Source organism: Maylandia zebra, linkage group LG16 (genome assembly GCF_041146795.1).
Source record: "Maylandia zebra isolate NMK-2024a linkage group LG16, Mzebra_GT3a, whole genome shotgun sequence".
In the NCBI taxonomy this organism is placed as follows: Eukaryota; Metazoa; Chordata; class Actinopteri; order Cichliformes; family Cichlidae; genus Maylandia; species Maylandia zebra.
In genome coordinates, this window is record NC_135182.1 from 24,865,342 (window position 1) to 24,886,881 (window position 21,540).

Genomic DNA, 21,540 nt, shown 5'->3' on the forward strand with positions numbered 1-21,540 from the left:
CCTGTTATCTCAGCCCGGGCTCCTCCTCCTCCCCGCACACACACACACACACACACACACTGAGAGTCCCGTTACTGAGCCCAGTAGCGCCTGTGTTGTCTGCAGGTGTCGGAAGCTTTGCCCATAAATACTTTCCTTTTCAAGCCACAGAAGACGTGAAGTTTTTAAGAGCTGTTAGTTACTCACATCACCGAATAATCCCTCTACTCTGAGTGTTACGGTAGCCTATCATTACCTGCTGATAATAACCTGTAATCACAGGCTATAGTTGTAAAAATCACTTCTGTTGTTATATAGAGTCTTAACCACAAAGACACCCATCTCTCTCTCTATTTTTTAAAATATTATTTTATTGTTTATTAGTTCGTATCTTGCGATTTATTTCCCCACGGAACTTTTCTTTTCATCATTCAAAACCCTCATATGTTGGCTTTCCAGTTTTCTGTTAGTGCAATCACGTCACAGCAGGTTTTAAAAAAGTGAAAAAATCACGTGGAATTCTCTCAGTAGGTCAGTCCATCTGCTGCAAGAATCCTTGGTCTTCATGTTTACTGCTTAGTTACTCTTTTGTGACTCAGACTGTATGTTTGTAGTCATTGTCAAGCTTTAGAATGAGCTTGTATATACATATCCACAGCACATTCCACTTTTCCAGACATTAAATATTTCTATTTTAGGTAGAGCCAGACTGAACTACCGGGCAGACGTTCATGTGCTCTGGTTGGGATCAGAGGAACATCTGGGGGAATTGGAGTTCGTTTTATGGGTAGAATAACAGATAACTCTTTAGGTGACAAACATTATTTATAGCACATTTTATTCCAAGGGAAACTGTAATTAATATGTACTATTCTGCAGTTCATTTGTTCATTTTTAGGCTATTAAGCAACAAAAAAAAAAAAGAGAGAAACATGCATAAATTTGTCTTGACACATAACTGATTGTAAACATAATCAGCCTCTCAAACCAGTGCTGTGCAACACACATTGTTGGAACTTTTGCTTCAGTGACTTTGGTGGTTGGTGCAAACAAAGCAAGCAAACAAATGAAAGATTGTAATTTAATGCACTTTCACCAAACCACAATATTATTATTTTTTTTTAATCTTCTGCAGACATTATGCTCTAATCTCATTCCTGCATGACACAAAGCCCAAACATCCTGTAGGTCCAAAAGTGAGTAGAGTTTAGTCCTGTCTCCATCGTGTATTTAATTCCCACTGCTCACATTTCAAGCCATTGTGCATCAACTGAAAGTCACTAACTTTTCCAACCGCACAGGGTTTCTTCTTAGTCACTGCAAAGGCACAAAGCACACCAACCCTTCTACAGCTCAGCCCAGTGATAAGAAAATAAGTAATCAGTAGGTTTACAGGCTTGTGTGCCTGCTGGCGGGCCGTTGCTTTCACAGAAACAGGATAAGAGGAAGTGGTTTTCACAGCTTTGCTCAAACACTGACTCTTGAACTCTGTGATACTTCCAGATCATACTTGTAACTGAAAAAAAACACACCCCAAAAACATTTAGCATGCATTTAATTCACACCATATAGTGTCTTCAAAGGTTTTTGTTTCTTTCTTTTTTTAACCAGGAGAGCTGTTAAAGTGCTTTACACACATGGGAAAAAAAACCTCATTATTTGATACTTGCTATGAACACATTATACAGACTTGGAATTCAAGTATTTTTAGTCCCATTGTCACAGGTGTATAACACCAAGCACCTATCCATGCAGTCTACCTTTAAAAACATTTTTTTCAAAAAAACTGATTGTAAAGAGCTCTCTGAATTTGAGTATGGTAGCGTAATAGATATCACTATCACAACAAGTACTTTGTAAAATGTCTCAATATTATTATTGCAAAGCAAAAGCATTTAGGAGCTAAAACAATTCAGGCACATAGTGGTAGACCATGCAAGGTAAGAGCAGGGTTACTGCGTTCTGAGGTGTGAAGGGCATGAAAGTCGCCGACGCCTTACAGACTCAGTGACTGCAGAGCTCCAAACTTCTTAACATCAGCACAAAAACTGTCCACCGAGAGCTTCGTGGCATGGGTTACTAAGGCCGATCAAGATCCTGGCAGGAAGAGCATCCAGCGTAAAACTGTCAAATAAAAACACATGGAGCTAATCACTATGGCAATCCCTTATGAGAAGGGAGCAGCTGAAATTAGCTTTAGGTTTGATTGGAAATAGATCGGCATTTATAGAAGACTTTTGCAGTTTTACAGCCCACACAGCTCCTTGTTCTGTGTATGCAGCAAAATGATAGAGATATTCTATCAATGAGCTGTAGTGAGTGTAAAGTACTTTGCTGTGCTCTGCTGGGTTAGCAGCACCAGAGTTTGTGACAGCAACATACTGAATAAAGTGATTGTGGATTATCAATCATCCTCACCAACCTCTGGACCACTAACTGGACAGGTTATTGGGGCAGAGATTAGCTTTTCATTATTGCTATTATTATTATTTCAACAGCTGTGACAAAAAAAGTCCCATATATAAGATAAAGTATTTGTCATCTATAAACTATACACTATGTTTTAAAAGTTTTGCATTTTAAAAGGCCATTTTAGAGTAATGGAACGGCAAAAAAAAACAAACAAAAAAAAAAAACCCAGTTGAAAATGAAAGAGTTAAAGTTGAAGTTTATATTAAGAGGAAATAATAAATCTCTGCATTTGTCTGTTTGCATGAAAACCTGCACATTTTAGCTATCGCCTTTCTCTGATGTATCTTATTCTTCCACATAACCTTTGTGCAAAGCTTTGATTTCCTTGAACCACCACAGGAAAACAATTCGAGCCACTGAGATTCTTAACATGTGAGCAGTATTCTGCCCGTAGTGCAACATGAGACACCGTTTGAGGCAGAAAATGTGGTATTCAGGCTGTCAGCTGCGACGCATAACTGAGGCAGTGTTTAATTCGGTCAGTGAAATGGTGGTTGGACCATATTGTCGGCCCTGATGAACGACGATTGATGACAGCGGTGACGAGAGGCAAAGTCAGCATTTTCCTCCGTCAGCTGCTTGGTTTTCAGCCCCAGAGTCCCAGACAAAGAGGGCGTCACTACGATCTCATCCCGGGGTGATGCTTTTCTACTGAAAGAGAAGAATACACAGAAAAATTAATTTCAGGCGTAACGATGTAGAAAATAATCAAAAACTGAAATCAACACCATTTACAGTTTAAAACTTATGAGGTTTTCGATTTCATTGCAATTTTATAATAAAAGCACTGTCGGATTATGGTTCAGCCATAGAAATAACTCTTAGCAAATTAAACTCACATATAAAACTCAAATTGGCTTCTTCATTATTTAATAGACATCAATGATGCAAGATTTTTCAGTGCATAAATAAAATCATAAATACCTGCAAATGCTACTCAGTGTTGATTTGAACCACGTGAAAAAGCTGAACTGAGCTGCAATTCCTGCAAATTAATCAAAATCCAGACCGTTACGTTTCTACCAGGAAGAAATACATAATTTTCTGCTGTAATAATTTTGCATTCAATGTTGCTAAAATTTTACACCTTTTTCTGCTGTGAGTATCTGAAGCTCTGCCACTACACAGGAGGTAGTAACTGCGCTGTGCCATTGGCAACATCTCCATTTGTGGAACAAATGTCTGACACTTGTTTGACGCTTGTGTTCAAAAATGTCGTGAGTCAGACGGCTGAGGCACGTACTGATGTGGTGAGTTTATTGCACAGATGCAGGGTGTCACATCCAGCTATTCAAGAAATCCTAAGCCACAACAGCTGCCAGGCAAAGAGGCTGCAAGTGAACCTCCCAGCCGACTATGCTACTGGGTCACGTAACGACATATGGTATGGTAACCAAATCTAAATCAGTAAATGTGAGATTGCAGTTTAGGAAGGATTTGGTTGCACATAATGAAATAAAAGTCAACGATCGAATGACACACAATCCCCCCCAAAATAATTAAATAAATACAGGATCAGCAAGTTCAGTTTTGTAACACATTACTTATAGATTGCTTTTACTTTAGATAAATGATGAATGGAAATTATTTCAGTGCTTCACTTCCTTTAAAGAGTGACATAAGTCTTTAAATAAGACTACAGCTTTAAAATATTTTTAAAAAATATTTCAAAGGCCTTATTAAACAACTCAAGATACAGGAAAAGTTATTTGGTTCCCTTTAAATCAGCTATTCTTACTATTCTTCCAGTATGTACACTGCTCAAAAAAAAATTAAAGGAACACTTTTTAATCTGAGTATAGCATCAAGTCTGCTAAACGTCTGGGATATTGATCAGGTCAGTTAAGTAGCAGAGGGTGTTGTTAACCAGTTTCAGCTGCTTTGGTGTTAATGAAATTAAAAGGAGGGTTTTTTTTCCACGTTTTGAATTTGTCACCACTGACAGCATGAGGTGATACCTGGAGAGATTGTCCAGTCCACTGTTTCCCAGCACAGTCTCAAGAGCATGAAGGAGATTTCAGAAGACAGGCAGTTACTATAGGAGAGCTGAACAGGGCTGTAAAAGATCCTTAACCAATCAGTAGGACGCATGTATTTTTTTGTGCAAGGAGGACCAAGATGAGCACTGCCAGAGCCCTACAAAATTACCTCCAGCAGGCCAGTATTGTGAATGTTTCTGACCAAACAATCAGAAAGAGACTTTATGAGGGTGGCCTAAGGGGTCGACATCATCTAGTGTACCCTGTGTTCAGTGTCTGGCACTCTGGAGACCAATTAGCAATTGCCATAGAATACCAGAATTGGCAGAACCACCAATCGAGCAAATTCTGCCTGAACACATGTGACAGACGTGAAAGACTCTGGAGAAGTTGTGGAGAACATTATGTTTGCCTGTAGCATCATTTAGCCTGAGGGGTTGGATGGTGGGTCAGTGATAGTCTAGGGAAGTATGTCCCTGGAGGAACACACAAATGTCTACACGCTAGCATTGTCACCCTAACTGCCATTAGGTATCAAGATTAAATCCTTTTTTCCCCACTTTGGTGTCTTTTGTTCTTTTTGTGCTTTGTTTTCCTCATACGACTCATTATGCTTGTATTCATGTTTATTTTTTAATAATACAATAATTTATAATTTTAGTCTATGAAGCGCTCAAAAAAGCACTTTAATCTCTGAAGTTTCAAGATCAAGTACAAATATTAAGTGGAGATGAATTTATCCTGAATCCACTTAGTTCTTCTAAAAAGAAAATAAACATGTGGAAATCACCTCTTGGTAGTCCAGGACTTGTTTTCCCGATGTAGAAGAAGAGCAGCAAGGCAAATATTATGTTTGTTAAGGCATAAACCCATTGAATAACAAACATAATCAATATGGAGCTCAATGCCTGAAAGAAAACAAAGGATACGTTCACATTATTCCAAAACTATCAAGAAAGCCATGAGAACAAAATCAAAATATTGTACAGCAAATGTCTGTCATACCCCAATGAGAGCGATCCAGCGGTTACACAACTTTGCATAGAAGGAATTGTGCTTGGGTTGGATTTCAAAGCTTTGGTGTTCTGCTTTATCTCCAGTGCCTGAAAGATTTAAGAAAGGGTCAAACAGGTAGGTAGCTTCTATGATACAGTATATACCCTAATCTATTCTAATGTTTGATAGGTAAATCTGATCACCTGTGCTGTAATTGTGAGTCTCAGCAGGCAAATCCTGCTCAACGTGACCAATATCTTTATAGCCCGTGATTTGAGGCTCCTCTCCAGCCTTGAGCTCTCCTCCTCCACCCGGCCCCTGGTCTTCCTCTGCTAGTGAAGCAGAACTTGTCCCCTCTTCTTTCTCTTCTGAGGAAACACTGGAGTTCGAGTCCAAACCAAAGCTGTCCATTAGCTTCTGCTTAGCAGTAGCCTTTCTGTTCTTGGATGTGTTGTACATGTCTTGCATGCAGGAGGTCTTCTCAGCTGCAGAGTCCACATTTGAAACAGGTGGAAATATCTGGTCCATGTCCCTAGTGAACTCCAGCAGAGTGCCTTTACTCTGCGGACTCCCGCCATCACTGCCATAGTTTGGAAGATTGGCTTGAATCAGTGACGTGCTGCTGTGCCTGGTGGACCTGCGCTGGTTTCTTTTGCCCACTATGGCGGTGTCCCTCTTATCTTTATTCTGAAGGTGGGAGGTCATGGCCACGCTGAAGTAGGAGTAGTCGACAAAGCTGTAGGTGAGCATGAAGTTGATGGTGACGATGGGCGCCAGTACGTTGACTTGGCCGATGAAAATGAAGGCCATTGTCACCAGGCTCGTCAGAAAGATAGCCGCCACCGGGGTCTTGTTTGGGCCTTTCTGTCAGGGAGAAAAGGTCACACGATATTAGCGATTCCTGTTACAATGTACCAAATGCACGTATTGTGTGCCTCTAACTCAACACAATTTGTGTGACAAAGAAAAATGTCTTATTCTTCCTGGGATTTTGTACATTTGCCACAGCTAACCCTTTGCCAAGTAAAATCGATGTTAGTTTTGAGCAAAGGGGGGAAAACACCAATCCAGAGGAACAGAGACACAATGAAAACGAACATAAAGCTGAATCTGAGTTAAATAAAACACCGATGAGTGATCTTTTCCTGCTGTTGTCCACTGAGTTTTCAAAAGTTCATGTTCAGTGTTTGATTTACCAACAAGTAACAATCAGATGATTACTTATTCATGTTGCTGACAAATGTAAGCTTTATAGCTTGAAAAAAGTGGGTCGTATTGAGTAAATAAAAAAAAATCCATTACACAAAATCTTCCTATGACTTCATCTGGACTTCTTCTGGCCAGTCTGACATGAGATAGCTGTGACGCCCATGAGAAAGCTATTTCGACTTTTAGAAAGGTTCTGGTGCTATTTTTCCATGAGTATGCCTACATTACATTTAATTAAATCAAACACACACTGCATAAATAAAGAATACGTTTGTGTTTACAACTTAAATAGTGTTCAGCATTCACAATTAAATGAATGGAATAAAACAATGCCCCCAACAATAATTGCTTTTCTCAAAATGGAAAAATGGCTTTAACATGTGGTTTGTTAACTAGTTTGCTTTTATTTCCCAGGTCCTATCTCACTGTTTAAGGAGCACTGCTGTGCGCTGGAGGGCCTCCAGAGCATACAGCGGAGCAGGGCCCTGCCCGTCTCCCTTCCTGCGTTTGTTCTGGGGCTTTGATTTGGGCCAAGATGTCTAGGGCCTCATTCCAGCCTGCTGAGAGAGGTCAGATACTGCTGCCATCCAGAGAAGTCTGAGGAAAACTGGGGTGGAAGAGGTCAGGTTGTTAACGTGACTATGTGTGCATGTGTTTTGCAGCAATGTGTCGTAACTCTTTGATGCAATAAAGTCAGTCCACTCACTTCTGTGGAGTGCTTGCTCTATAATTAGGCAGACCTGTGACCATGTCCTTCTGAATCCATACACCACAGCCCCCTTTAGAGCCAGACTTAGCACACTTATTCATTTACAATGTATGTGTGTGTTACTTTGGGCAATCAGAGAAACCAACTTCAATCCCAATTACTCTATACAACTTGTATTTGATTCACAGAATAATACAGTAAGCATGCAGTTACAGAGTACTGCAGTCAAAATGCAATTTGTTATAGTTCAGTTCTAGGGGAATTTCACTGTGTCAAACTTATTCACAGTCATTTTGTGTCTACATGTGGTGTGAAGATATACAGAATGATGATGCCCTCATTTTAATTCAGTCTGCAGATATCTGTTTTAATCAACTAGCACCCTGAAATTAATCTTTGACTAGTTATGGTGACTTCAAGCTACTCTCAAGTTCATCCTCCCCCACGATATGCACACTGACACTGAAAACCAATCCTTAGACTCATAAATCATCCTTTAATAATGAGTCTTTTTGGTGAATCCTTTTTCATTCCAAGTAAGGCAAGCATCAGTTTTAGATGTCATAGTATTGGACGTTATTCTGCATGTAAGGGAATTTAGTAGCTGATGAATACACCTCAGTAATATCAATTGACATCAAAAACACTCTAGCTAATAGTTTTCAGTTCACACATTCCTCCCTTCATGGCTCTATCCACCCACCCCTCTTCCCAAAAAGGCCAGACAGGGAATGACCCTCTCCTGGGCGATGCACTGAAGGATCCTGGGTGCTCCATACAGGCCGCCCATGCAGGAAGCCAGGGAGGAGATGTAGAGGCCCAGCAGAAAGAGGAAACCCACCAAGGAGACCTGGAGGAAGAAGGAAAACAAACAGAGGGTGAAAAAGGATGGGTGGGGATGAGAGCTCACAACAGTTACGCCCAATCCAGTTCCGCTACAGCCAGCCCCTTATAAAAACAATGAGAAATCACCACTGATGGGCAAGTCAAGGACTTGGTCAAAGCAACATCTAATGGTCGTATTTTATTAAAACGTCTAACTCATGTGCGATCATTTTATAATGAATTTGAGATTTTTACCATTTTGCAGTAATGCTATGCTGAATGTTTGCTACACCAAGAGACAAATGATCAGTTTATTTGTTTGGAGCTGGGCAACACTTTCTGAAGACAATTTATGCATTGATTTCTCATTCCCTGTCCTCAAAACAAAACACTGTATATGACCGATTTGTTAGAAGTGCACAGTGCACAAGGCATCAAAGGCCTATTAAAGCTGTATAGTGGAGGCTTTGGCGAAACACATGTTATTGCAACAGGGAAGGCAAGAGAAGACTTTGCTTTTTTTGGTCAGACAATGCCAAACCACCAACTGCACATGTGACGGTGGCATGGCTCTGTGGAAAAAGAGGTGCTAAACGGGGGGATCTGCATGCCCAACATATTCCTATCCTGAAAAACCTGAAATATTAAGCTGCACATTTTCTACATTAAGCAAAAATAAGACTAAATCTTTTAGCACTATAGCAAGTGGTCCTCCCAGTTCTGAAACACTTATGGTTGATAGACTAGACGACACAGTGGTAATCCTCCCCCAACTTTTGAAAATTATTGCTGCCACCCCCCCTCCCAAAAATCCCCACTTCTAAGTCTAAAATTGATAATTATTTCCACATTTGAATATAATATGAATATAATGTTGCTATGCAGTATTATATAGTCAGAACACAAACTAACCACACCACTAACATAGTGAGACACCATGGGAAGTCCCCTTACCTCTCCCCTTTTGTTGGAAGGCCCCCCCTCACAAAGCCGAATGGAAACACAGAGAGGAGTTTACCTTTTCAGCTATCAAGAAGTCACAGCGTAGAGCTTCTCTGGTGCAGATGGCCCCCAGGAGAAAGACAAAGACCAGATACAGGAACCACCTGTGGGTCACCAAAAGTACAGCGCAGAATTACTAACAACTATTGAGTCACAACAAGTGAATGTCTGATAGCGATGTGTTTTTAGAGCGGGTTACTTTTGTTTTCCAGTGAATGGAAAAGAAAAACCCACTCAGTGTACTGAGAAAACCACAAGAGTAAAATCTAAACTTATAGGATTAAACCTTTCTGAAAGATCAATCCACCGAATCTATCAAAGGGTTTTCCTGTACTTTCTATTTCTTAATGTACAATCACTGTAGTCATAGTTAATCTAGTTTAAGTATTGCGTACTGTGGTGTGTAAATTTTTCCATTGTTTTTGTATGTAAGTATACAGTGCCACTAAAGAGTATTTCTCACCCCTTCCTGAGTTGTTGCTTTTTCACATTTATCAAATCTCAGTGTTTCAGATCATCAAACAAGTTTTAATATTAGAAAAAGATAATCAAAGTAAATACAAATTGCAGTTTTTAAATGATGATTTTATTTATTAAGAAGAAAAAGCAAGCCAAACCTACCTGGCTGTGTGTGCAAAAATAATTGTCCCCCCTCTTAAATCAAGAATTACCTGTGATTAACCACATTTTTTGGAAAGTTGAGATCAAATTCAATAGGCAAAATGAATTAGATTAAAAGATCTCAAAAAGCAGCACATCATGCCACGAGCTAAAGAAACTCAAGAACAAATGAGAAACGAAGTCGGCGACATCTGTTCATCCAGAAAGAGTTTCAAAGTCATTTTCTAAGACTGTCTGTGGTTCTCCGGTGAACCACAGAGAGAGCCGTTATCCACAACTGCAGAAAACTGAGAACAGTGGTGCATCTTCCCAGAAGAGGCGGACTTACTACAATTACTCTGAGATCTCATCAACGACTCATCCAGGTGGTCATAAAACAACCCAGAACAACATCTAAAAAACTTCAGGCCTCACTCGCCTAGTCATGGTCAGTGTTTATGATTCAACAATAAGAACACCACTGCTGGCCAAATAGAACACAAAGGCTTGTCTCACATTTGCCAAAAATCATGATCTCCAAGACTTTGGAGAAAATTTTCTGTGGAGTGATGAAAACAAAAGTATAATATTTTGGAAGGTTTGAGTCGCCTTTCCCATGAACAACAGCCAAACACGGTGGTGGTAGTGTGATGGTTTGGGGCTGCTTTGTTGTTTCAGGACCTCGATGGCTTCTTTAGTTCATCACTCTATGAATTGTGCTCTCTACCAGAAAATCCTGAAGGAGAATGTCCGGCCATCAGTTCGTCAGTTCGTGCACTAAAGCGCACACACACTTGTGTTAGGCAGCAGGACAATGATCCAAAACACACCAGCAAGTTCACCTTCTTAATGTCTCACAAGACAAAAATGAAAGTTGTGGAGAGGTCTACCCAAAGTTTTGACTTATATCCAATTGAAATGCTTTGACATAACCTTATACAATCCATTTGTACCCCAAAAACCCTCCAATGTTGTTGAATCACAGCAGTTCTGCAAGTTCTGCCAGTTATCACAAATGCTTGATTGCAGTTATTGCAACTAAGGATGACACAACCAACTACTGGGTTTATTGGGAAATTACTTTTTCACACAGGGCAGGTAGGATTGAACTGCATGTATATTTACTCAGGCTATTTTTGCCTAATGTTAAACTTTGTTTGATGATCTGAAACATTTAAATGTGAATTTGATAGATATGGAAAAAACAAGAACTTGTGCAGAGGGTAAATACTGTTTGACAGCACTGTATAGATATGTGTATGTTTTAGTGGATTTGGGGGGTTGTCGTACGAGGTGAAGACAGCTGCTAGTGTTCCCACGGGGATGTTGTGCTCAGGTCGCTGAAGGTCTGAGCTCATGTTGAAGCCTGCCATAACCCCTACAACACACACAAAGATGGGCAAACCACAAAATGTACACAAGGTGCTTGTCAACGCAAACTTCATTTTTACATTGCATATGAAGCAAAGAATGATAAGCAGGATTTGAATGTTTGCATGCTTTTCCTATTCTGGGATTTTCTTTTTGTGTGAAATACAGAAATCTAAAAGAAGTTGTTGAGGATCTACTCACCTGTAGCAGCAGGGAAGAAAACCCCAAATACTGTAAAGAAGTTTTCCCCAGTGGTATAATCTGGCATAGTGTTGCTACTGAGCAGCCCAGCTGAATAACCAATGAAACCGTGCTCTGAAAGTGGAGACAAACTCACATAAAGCACATCAATACAGAAAGGCATGTGAGAATTACCAGCATTTCTTCACTGAGTAAACAGTTGTGAACATTAAATGATGATGAAGGAGGAAGAAACTATGCAAACTCCATTAGCTAGAGGTATGAAAATTAGACATGAAAAGTCAGCTCTCTGTTAGGCTTTTACTTATGTATCAATATTTTAGGCAACAAACACACAATCCCAGGCTGTAAATGACTCATAACAAGAATACTTAACTTTCTATCTTATGTAACATTCATCTGTTTGAAATCAGTTCATGAAGGGACACATAGCAGCTCCACCTGGAATAATGATGGTTATTTCTCTAGTGCATAAGGGAATAAACTGGTTTAAAAATAAAGAAGAAGAAACATTTGCTTCTTTAACATGTTTAAGGAACAATTATAATAATGAGTTTCTATTTCTCACTTCCTATTAATACAACCCAACAAATGTTGCAGTCTAGTCCAATCTTAAAATGTTTGTAGCTGCTACATAGGGCCAGCAGTTACCTTATGATTTTAAAACACATCACTCTCACAAATTGATTAATAATGTGTTCTTAGATTAATAAGCAGTCACCATATTTGGCCTTTTCCTGACTTTTTAAGCTACGCTTTGTGCAGAAAATTAGATCAACTGTATAAGAAATCACAGCATACAGAAAGGAAAAACATAGAGCACTATATACCAGGTGTTTGAACAGTACAGCATTACATTTGCATAGTCATTAGAGCCCTCCATAACTCAACAACATCTGCATCATAGTCAGCAATATAACACCAAGTAAATAAATGCTGCAAAGACTATTTCAGTCAAAATAAATGGCAACAACAACCGGTGACACCTTTCAAATCTACAGACTAAAGACATGCCGGGATGGCTCTAGGTCAAGTCAGTTTGCTGAATGTGTGAAGGCGGCCATTTAAACTACGCAGTCTGAAGGACCCGCCTATGTTACAAAACCGGACATTTCCCACTTGGTTATCTTGTGATGGGAAAGAATGTGTTCTCTCAGATTAATGACATGTTTATCCAAAAGGAAGTTACCACCCTTTTCAGAAGCTCAGCAGCTTCCAAGTTTGGGAGAAAGAATGAAAGTGAGCAAGAGAGGGAGACAGAGAGCGGGAGGAAAGAGCGAGAAAGGGAGAGACACATAGAGAGAGAGAGAGAGAGAGAAAAGAATGCTCATTTTTTTCCTTTTGTTTTACAAAAGGCCAAAAGAAAAGGCCTGGATACACTCTCTGTTCCAGCTTTGTATGATCTCTAGCATATGCGTTTAATGAGGTCAAAAAAGCTCAAAAAAACTCCCGTTCACTTTGTGACCCACTAGGATCGCCCTCTATCCAAACAATCATGATCTAACAAACCCAGGGCAGCCAGTGTCAAACTGCATCAAGAGCACCCCACCCATATTACAACATCATAGTCCAACATCCAAGTGGGCTCAACTCTGCCAGCTCTCACGGCTAAGCCCTCCAAGTACTTATTTTGGAGCATTCACATATTCATTACACTTTAATATAAAATCCTTATATGTACTACATTCACTGCAAATTGTCCCCCTCATTTTCTCTAGGAATAATAACAATGATAGGCTGGCAAAGATTTGTGTTGGGCCCTGTTGCAAACTACACCTCATTTTAAAAACTACAGCATCATAAGACTTCACACAAGATCCAGAGACCCCGTTTAAGCTATTGTGTATTACTTTGGTTGTATTGGCAGTGTGTTTGACATCACTGCCAAGTTGAAAAATGAAGTTGCCAAGCAGAAGCTTTAAACAAGGTGGATTAAAAATCTGATGGTACTTTTCTGCATTCGTTAATTATGTATCTACAAGATCCTCAACACCACTACCTGAAATAAAGACCCAAACTATGACAGAGCCTCCTCTGTGTTTTACAGATGGCTGTAGACACTCACTGTTGTTCATCTCTCCTGACCTCCTCTAAACATGCCCATAATGATTTCAACCAAAGATTTCACATTTGGATTCAGGTTTCACACATAAATCCAGTTCTTGTGCAATTTTGCATACTTTAGCCTTTCTTCCCCATTTCTTTTCCTTAAAAAAAATGACTTCTTGACAGCTGCCCTTCCACTGAAACCATTTCCTACAAGGTCCGTGTTAAATCATTCTTCTGAAAATGGTCAGGCACAAGGACTGGACTAAATATGAGTGAAAAAGCAATGAAATCTCTGAAGAACAACTCTAAAAGTCCTTTAGAAAACCTGGAGAACTATTTCTCAAGACCATCCACCTATTTATCCATAAGAGGTGACTCAAGACTTTTGCATAGTATTGTAAAAGTAATATTAAAATGTGTATGAAGGAAACTTTGACCATAGATGTCCACAATATATAATATTATACCCCGGAGCTTTCCCAGTTTCCAAATAAGTAAAGTCATCTAATTACCATAATTAACTGACAATTGCTTGCTTTATGTGGGGCCTTCTTTATGAAGTTTGCAGCGTGCAAGCAACCATTATTACCCCTAATATTTATTCATCAAAGAATCCAATATATAATACTGAATCAGAAGGTAACTCCCACTAGGCTGATGATCCTTTTTAATACACAGCTAGAAGACTTGTCCTGACACGTCTTCAATTTGATCCATAGCATTTTGTAGAGATGTAGAGCTTTATAAGCCTATTTACTATGTTTCCAGCTCGAGCTAAGGCAAGAATGTCTTCATTCCAGTTTACTTATTCTGTATCGAGCAAGTTTACAGGCAGAGTGGGGCTCATTTCTGAGTTGACCATGCCTCTGAATGTGTAGTTAGATTACATGAACATCTGAGGCCTCTCCCTCAGTCTGAATGACCTCTTACACTCCCACACTAACTTACATAAATTGCCGTGCATGTTGCATAGGCTGTGAGTTTACAGAGGTGGAGCAGGTCCTGCTGGGATGATCGAGAACTATATATTATAGTAAGAATCACAGGGAGAGATGATGTGGTGGTCTCTGGAGTAGCAGCAGGCTTCAGATCTCAGTTCCGGCTCTCTCTCTTTGTCATTTTCCAAAAATGTGGGTGAGTCTGGTTAACACCCTAAACCCCAGACCCAAGGAGCACATTATGGCTTCCTTTTCTGTGGGGAATAGACTTCAAGTATAAGGACAGGGTGAGGCGTGTCAGAGCGTAATTCAACGATGCACCACAATCAGAAGGGTTTGTGGTTAAACTGTTTGGTTGCAGAGACAATACATGGGCGGCATTACTGTCAGAATAATTTACTGTGCTTACAGACTTGTGAACTATTCAGGACTATGTTACATGCTGCAGTTATGCAACACTTTAATTTTAACTCCAACTCTTACAGTGCTGCAAAAAGGACTTGCTGCAATCCACTTCTTTGACATTTTAGTGAATGGGAAAACCAGGTTTGTAAGTCAAGAGTTCATATACATAGATACTTAAATAGATAGAAACACTCCTAAATTCATCTTAATGATTACTAACAATTAACATGGGATGGTCAAAACCAGCACCCGATATCTGTGATTTTTGTTGCTAGGGATAAAAGTTAGTGAAACATTACAGGGGCAAAACATTAGAATTAAAACCAACTCTGATAATTTTCTGCTGATTGACAATCTGTGAACTCTAAACTTTGCCTTTCTGATCATGACAGAGGTGGAAAATACTGATTGCAGTGTTTACAAAGGCAATATCTGCCAAACATATTAGCAATCATGTCCATAGAAAGTGAAATTTTGATGGAATATGTGGTTAACCAGACATGCCTAAGCTGTGATAGAGCTACACAATGGCGTGTGAAAATTGGGGACATGTTATCAAACTATGACCACATGCTTTTGGCGGTGGCTCCTTTCCTCCAGGATGTGTCTCAGTGTTCAGTGAGTTCATGTTAATCTGGGCCGTTTCAGCTAGCATGGAGACCTGCTGGTCCTCTGCCAACCATTAGGTCACCAAAACACACACAGAGCTGTTCTTAATTGGAAAAATCTGGAGTGGTCATTATGGCTGGTTGTACAGATCTTAAGGGCTGAAAACTGGTCTCTACCAAGTGTGCTTTAAACAAGACTGGGAGTTGGGAGGTGTAGAGCAGTAGGCAGTCTGGTTTTAATTTCACCTGAAGTAGTCGAGCTAAATCCAACAAAAACTAACAAGACAGGTAAGGTAATCTCTCCGTTTTAAAAAAAATGTATGAATGTTTTATCATGTGTGTGAGAACTCTTGGGTCTTGTGTGAAATGTGTTGTTCAAAGACTGATTTGACTCCTGGAACACTTTTTTCTTCCTACTCGGCAGGAAGTTGATAATCAGTGAGAACAGGAAATGTAGGGAAGGACTTCCTGGAGGTCAACAAAAAAAGACCCCCTCCACCGCACCCAAAAAAAATACTCACAATAATAATAAAATTTTAAAAAAAAATAAAATAATTTTCAAACTTAAAATCTCAAAATACAACATAACAATACACATTAACTAATCGCTAAAGTGTGAAAGAAATAAACAGGTTAATGGACAGAGGAATGTCTGTAAAATAAGTAAAATAAGTGATACTGCAGCTACACCTACTGACTAAAACAGGTCACAACAGGTCCCCACACTCCTTCCATCACACTGCCTCTTTGGAAGCCCCCCCCCACCCGAAAATTTAATAGTGAGTTATGGAGAATGAGATATAAAAAAAACAAATACAGCATAATAAAGTATTGGTATTTATAACTGGAAACACTAGTGTTCCCTGCAACATGAGCCAGGCTTCTCTTTATATTCTACTAGAGATCTGGTACTCAAACACTCAAAGAGTCAAAGGCAGCTTCAGCTCTAGATGTTTTGTGTACTAATGCTTTTTAAATCGTTAAAGCCTGAATCATCACATAATTGCCAGAAGATTCTGAATTTATTGAGCTATTTAACAAATTTCTTTAAAAATAATTAATTAAATTTTAATTTCCACACATGAATTTTAGTCTGCATCGTATTTCTTGCATCTGGCATTTTTTCAAATTGCTTAAAAATGTATTGTGCAATTTATTTAGGTGTTTTTCAGGGTGGGGGAAAAATGACACTGATGATGTGTGAGTCTCAAAAACTCACAAAAAATTGTATGTATCAAATAATATATAGTAGGTGTTTATTAACAGCAAACAATACTTAAAAGCCATGTTGGATTTTTACAGAAATTAAGAGTCAAATTAAAGACTCTACTACAACTACTTCTGACCAGCAGCCATCCTAGCCTCCTAATTTCCCCACAAATCTTCCTAATGCATGAAAAAATGTAACTATAACTGTGACTGTCTCTCGTCTTTGATACAGTAACCGATTGTTGATTTTTTTTTTTTGTTTCTCGTTTTCATTGTGATCATAGTGATGGTCGTTACCTGGGTCAAGGTGTGTGAATGTGCCAATGACAAAGTCCAGGGTAGAGATGGCCAGAACAGCCAGGAGGAGCAGCTGAAGTCTGACAATCCACTTGACACCAGCCAAGTTGATTCCAAGCAGACCTAGCAGCACTGCTGCTGACATGCAGCGCACCGCCCACTGAGTCTGAAGACCCAGCAGTTCTGCCACTGACTCGGAGAACCCCGTGATGTACATCGCCCCAGCGACGCACTGCAGAGTGGTAGAGAGCATTAATAGTGACACGAGATAGAAGGAAGGAAATTCAGTTTGTGCATTCCATGATTTTCTTAAGGGATAAAATATTACAAACAAACAATTTTAGCGGTGTTCAAATTCACTCACCTGCCCAAACACATAAAGGAGGCCAACAGTGCCCCCGACCCTTCCCCCTAGGATGGTAGAGATCATGGAGTAGATTCCTCCACTCCCAACACCACAGTGTTCAGACACTCCGATTCCTGACATAACTGTCACTAAAGCAACCAACACAACCATGGAGACGAGAACCATCCCAAGCAGCACTCCTGTGTTCCCCTGGATAATGTTAGGAAACAGCAAAGATCCAAAGTACAGAGTGATCACTGCACAAACTACACCACAATATGCATCTGCAGTTGTGAACTGGATATATTTGGGCCAATATACCACCTGTATTGTACACATCTTCTGCACATGACATCCTGCTCTATTTAGTGCTTTGTATTCAGTTCATTTAAATAATCCTATCTTCACCTTTTTCTCCATTCTCTCGCATTTTTTTAATCACTCCTCTTTTCTCCTCCTTGTATTTGTTTACAGTGTTCTATCTAATAGAAAAAAAGAGACATGCAGATGCTATACAGGTGTGGTGGACCAGCACTTTTTTATTTTATTTGCTCAGACATTTCTGATAAGATGCGTCTCTCTCTGAAAGAGAAACCCTGTTTTCCACACAGCAAACTATATTTTAGCTGTCAAGCTAAGGCCAAACGGATGTAGCAATTACAATCACTGGGTCTCTTTGTAGCTGTGTCCTGTGATGACACATGGCTATTACAGTGTTCTGGATCAATTGTCATGATGACACATACTTAACTATATGTGAAGCTAAAAACTGTGCTAAAAAATGTGGATGAGCTGAAAGCAGAAAGCCAAACATGAAGCTAAGCCATTATGAAGTATAAAAATGAAAACATACAAAATAAAATTTGGTGATTAGTGATTTATTTTTGATTCTTTAGTCTGCTACTACAGTGCTGTGAAAAGTATTTACCCTCTTCCTAGATGTCTGTGTTTTGCATATTTGTCACACTTAAATGTTTCACATAATCAGATAAATTGTAATAATAGACAGTGGTAACTGGAGCATTATGGCATAATCTTTGGCATAATCTAAAGAAACTCAAGAACGGATGAGAAACCAAGTCACTGACATCTGTAAGTCTTATGGAGTGAATTTGGGACTCCAGTGGAACCACGGTCAAAGCAATTATCCACAAAGACAGATAATTTGGATATTTGGATCAGTGGTATACCGTGTCAGGAGGGGCCAGCTGACCACAATTAGTCTAAGAGAGCATCGATGACTCATCCAGGAGGTCACAAAAGAACCCAGAACAACATTTAAAGAACTGCCTCACTTGCCTTAAGGTCAATAAGAAAAAAACTGGACAAAAAAATGGCATCCATGAAGAGTTCCAACCACAGCCGAGCAATAAAACCACAAAGGCTCGTCTCATGTTTGCCAGAAAAAATCTTGATGGAAAAATATTCTGCAGACTGATAAGACAAAAGCAGAACTCTTTGGAAGGCTTGAGTCTTGTTACATCTGATGTCAAACTAACACAGCATTTCATAAAAACAACCTCATACCAACAGTCAAACATAGTGGTGGTAGTGTGATTCATGCTTTAGCATGTCCGGTCATGCTTAAAAACATTCAGGGCAGCTGAATTAAAACAATTCTGAAAAGAAGGTTGAGACAACAATTCCTCCGTAGTGATGCCAAAGACTTATTGCCAGTTATCACAAATGCTTGATTGCAGTTCTTACTACCAAGGATGGCACAACCAGTTATTAGGTTCAGGGGAAATTACTTTATCACAAAGGGCCATGAGAAAAAAAAAACCCCTTAAGAACTGCATTTATTTTCACTCAGGTATTTTGTCTGAGCTGAAATATTTAAACATGACAAATACGCAAAAATAAGAAATCAAGAAGTGAAAAATCCTTTTCCACTGCAGTGTATCCACCATGCACGGTTATTAGACTCATATTTAAAGCCCCATTATGGCAGTTGCATTTAACAGAATTCAGCCTTTTAGCATCTTATTAGCGTGGGGAGAGTTTAAAGTGGATTAGCTGTTCTATTACCTACAATACACAAAGTGAAAGATAGTCTGTTTACTAACCACCAGGTAGCCAGTACGCAGGAACAGAACCACACCAAAGATGTTGATCATGCAGGTGGTGAAGACTCCATCCCAGGTGCCAAAAAGCACCGGCTCCCACACAAATACTTTGATCCTCCACCATGGCTGATTAGACTGCTGAAAACCCTAAACACAGAAATACAACCGTAGCAGCACTGGCTTATCTGAAGTCACTTTAACAACAGCCTGCAATGATCCTACAAATTGTTTCATTTGAGCTGACACACTGAACATCTTGCCTTTGCATCTTCATGGAACAGATCTTGAATATGTGTGTTTTCTTTAGTATCGTCAGATTCTCCCTTCAACAGGCCTGTCTCAGCTCTTTCCTGCTCACAGGTGTACACCGTCCAACCGGCTGGCAGGGTTTCCATTGCAGCCTGGAGAGTTACAGTGTTTATATTTACAGGCTGGATGTAAAACAACAAAATAAAATCTGCATTTTAATATTGAAAAACTTTTTTGATCACATACTACTAGATTCACTCTAAAAGACATATAGTGTACCAAAATAATGGTCTTAGTGAGTTACTGGATGCTAGAGGTACAGTGCTTAACAAATGTATTACATCACCACCCAATGTAAGGTCTGTGCCCTAAAATAACAATATTGGTAAGAACCAAAAATCAGTTTCAATAATGGTTAACCCATCCGCATTTTTAAAGCTAAAATATCATTATAATGTTATCTATGAGTTTTGAAATTTACACATTTTCCAACTTACAGTTAATTCCGGCACTCCTGAATAAAAAAAAAGTTTTAGAGGTTTAAAGTCCAGGATTTCACATCTGGGGGAAAAAAAAGTCAATACAGTTTGTTTTAAATAACAATATATTTTTAAATTTAAACACGTTTGTGACAGATTTGTCAAATATTCTAATTTATATTTTAGAACATTTCTGTCTTAAACGTGTATTTTATAAGAAGTAATCCCCCGAGAAGACAAAAAACCCACCCCAAAACAGAAAATACCCCCAAACATATTTTACATAATGATGTACTATCATGTATATGATTTTTCCTCGGCAAATATCGTAAAGTGTAGACTTAAAACTAGAAAAAGGAACAAGAGGATAAAACATGTATAATATCCCAATTAAAACATCCGATAAAACTGGATTTCCTTCTTACTTACTAGTCTAATACATTTCCGTTCAGAAACTACTGAGAAATTGAAATATCACAGCATGTTACTGGGTAATTCTGGCATGCCGCATTCAAAACACTCATAATTGTGAAGATATATAATCTATGATTGGAGCATACGGTTTTTCCTGGCATAGTAAACAGTACGGTAGCACAGGCATTTGTAGCGGTCGTCTTGGAAAGAATAGCACTGTTTATCCTGGTTAAACAGCAACAGGTGCAGCTTGAGGACACCCGGATGCAGCAGGGTGTGCTCCTCTGCGATGCGACAAACAGTAAATAGTTGTTAGCGTCACTGCTTTTACCTCAGAGGCTTCTGTTTCCAGATAAATAAACGAAGAATTATAACAAACATGTGAATTCATTGTTTCCTAGTTAGAAAACAAAATGTTGAAATGAATGATAACAATAATAATAGTTATGTTTATGGAAAGACAGCATATCAGAAAGTGTAATCAATTTCAAAATAAGCTCCTGGTGATATACGCTATTATGAAAACCGAGATGTGCTCTAGTCTTAAAATTGGCAGTTTTCTCAATAGAGTTTGGTGTGAGTGGCGGTCTTCTTTCAAACAGCTTCTTAGCTAGATTAACTCAGCGACACCTTACCTTTCACAATCTCATTTCATCCACTGCTTGTAATTTTTTTAAAAAAAATTAAAGAAAAAATAAATCCATTCCACTTTCCCACTTTTCTTTAAATCCTCTCAGTATTACAACGTGTTCGTCATATGGATACGTCAGCTGCCAGCAGGCAACTTAGGCATGCGGTTACTGCTCACCTTTCCGGGATGTGTTGGAGCATTTGCACAAGGATCTCGTGTTTGCTTTGGCAAGTCCTGCAGCAGGTAATGCTAGTAATGATTAGCTGAAAAATGCATCCACATGGATTTGATCCTTTTTATGGAGTTATCTCCTGAAACACGTTTGAATTTCAGACTGTGGGGATGTTTTCTGAGTCTTATTCCAGTCAATAAGTTACCAATCAGATCAGAAAACACATCAGTCTAAACACATATTCAAAAATAAATAAGAGAAAACAAAACTTGGAAGAGTTTCCCTGTACAATGACACAATGAAAATATTTTACATTTTCATGGTTTAAGATGAT

At 39.1% G+C, this 21,540-nt stretch overlaps 1 protein-coding gene across 8 annotated transcripts; it reads right to left on the reverse strand.

Annotated features, from left to right (window-relative positions):
• Positions 1-1,517: 1,517 nt before the first annotated feature.
• slc12a8 (solute carrier family 12 member 8) lies at positions 1,518-21,345 on the reverse strand. 8 transcript variants are annotated; one of them, XM_012920251.3, is made up of 16 exons: positions 21,039-21,201; positions 20,550-20,687; positions 20,008-20,071; positions 19,522-19,662; positions 19,262-19,408; positions 17,214-17,405; positions 16,850-17,081; positions 11,344-11,457; positions 11,062-11,149; positions 9,188-9,275; positions 8,048-8,194; positions 5,630-6,290; positions 5,436-5,533; positions 5,221-5,338; positions 3,376-3,436; positions 1,518-3,102 (listed from the first exon to the last, which is right to left on the reverse strand). In XM_012920251.3, exons 2-16 carry the CDS (start codon positions 20,588-20,590, stop codon positions 2,931-2,933), a joined length of 2,364 nt encoding a protein of 787 aa, XP_012775705.1. In that variant the 5' UTR covers positions 20,591-20,687; positions 21,039-21,201; the 3' UTR covers positions 1,518-2,930. The 8 variants fall into 8 exon arrangements, with proteins under 8 accessions (XP_012775705.1, XP_012775706.1, XP_012775708.1 ...); XM_012920252.2 differs by lacking the exons at positions 20,550-20,687; positions 21,039-21,201 and adding an exon at positions 21,212-21,345; XM_012920254.3 differs by lacking the exon at positions 20,550-20,687.
• Between the last annotated feature and the right edge of the window lie 195 nt (positions 21,346-21,540).

Excerpts from the sequence above, each read along its gene's own strand:
- slc12a8 (XM_012920250.3), bottom strand. The coding sequence starts at position 20,784 with ATGTTTGTTATAATTCTTCGTTTATTTATCTGGAAACAGAAGCCTCTG. Across the intron at positions 5,534-5,629 it reads GACTCACAATTACAGCACAG|GCACTGGAGATAAAGCAGAA; the intron begins GTGATCAGATTT and ends TAAATCTTTCAG. Across the intron at positions 5,339-5,435 it reads GCTGGATCGCTCTCATTGGG|GCATTGAGCTCCATATTGAT; the intron begins GTATGACAGACA and ends GTTTTCTTTCAG.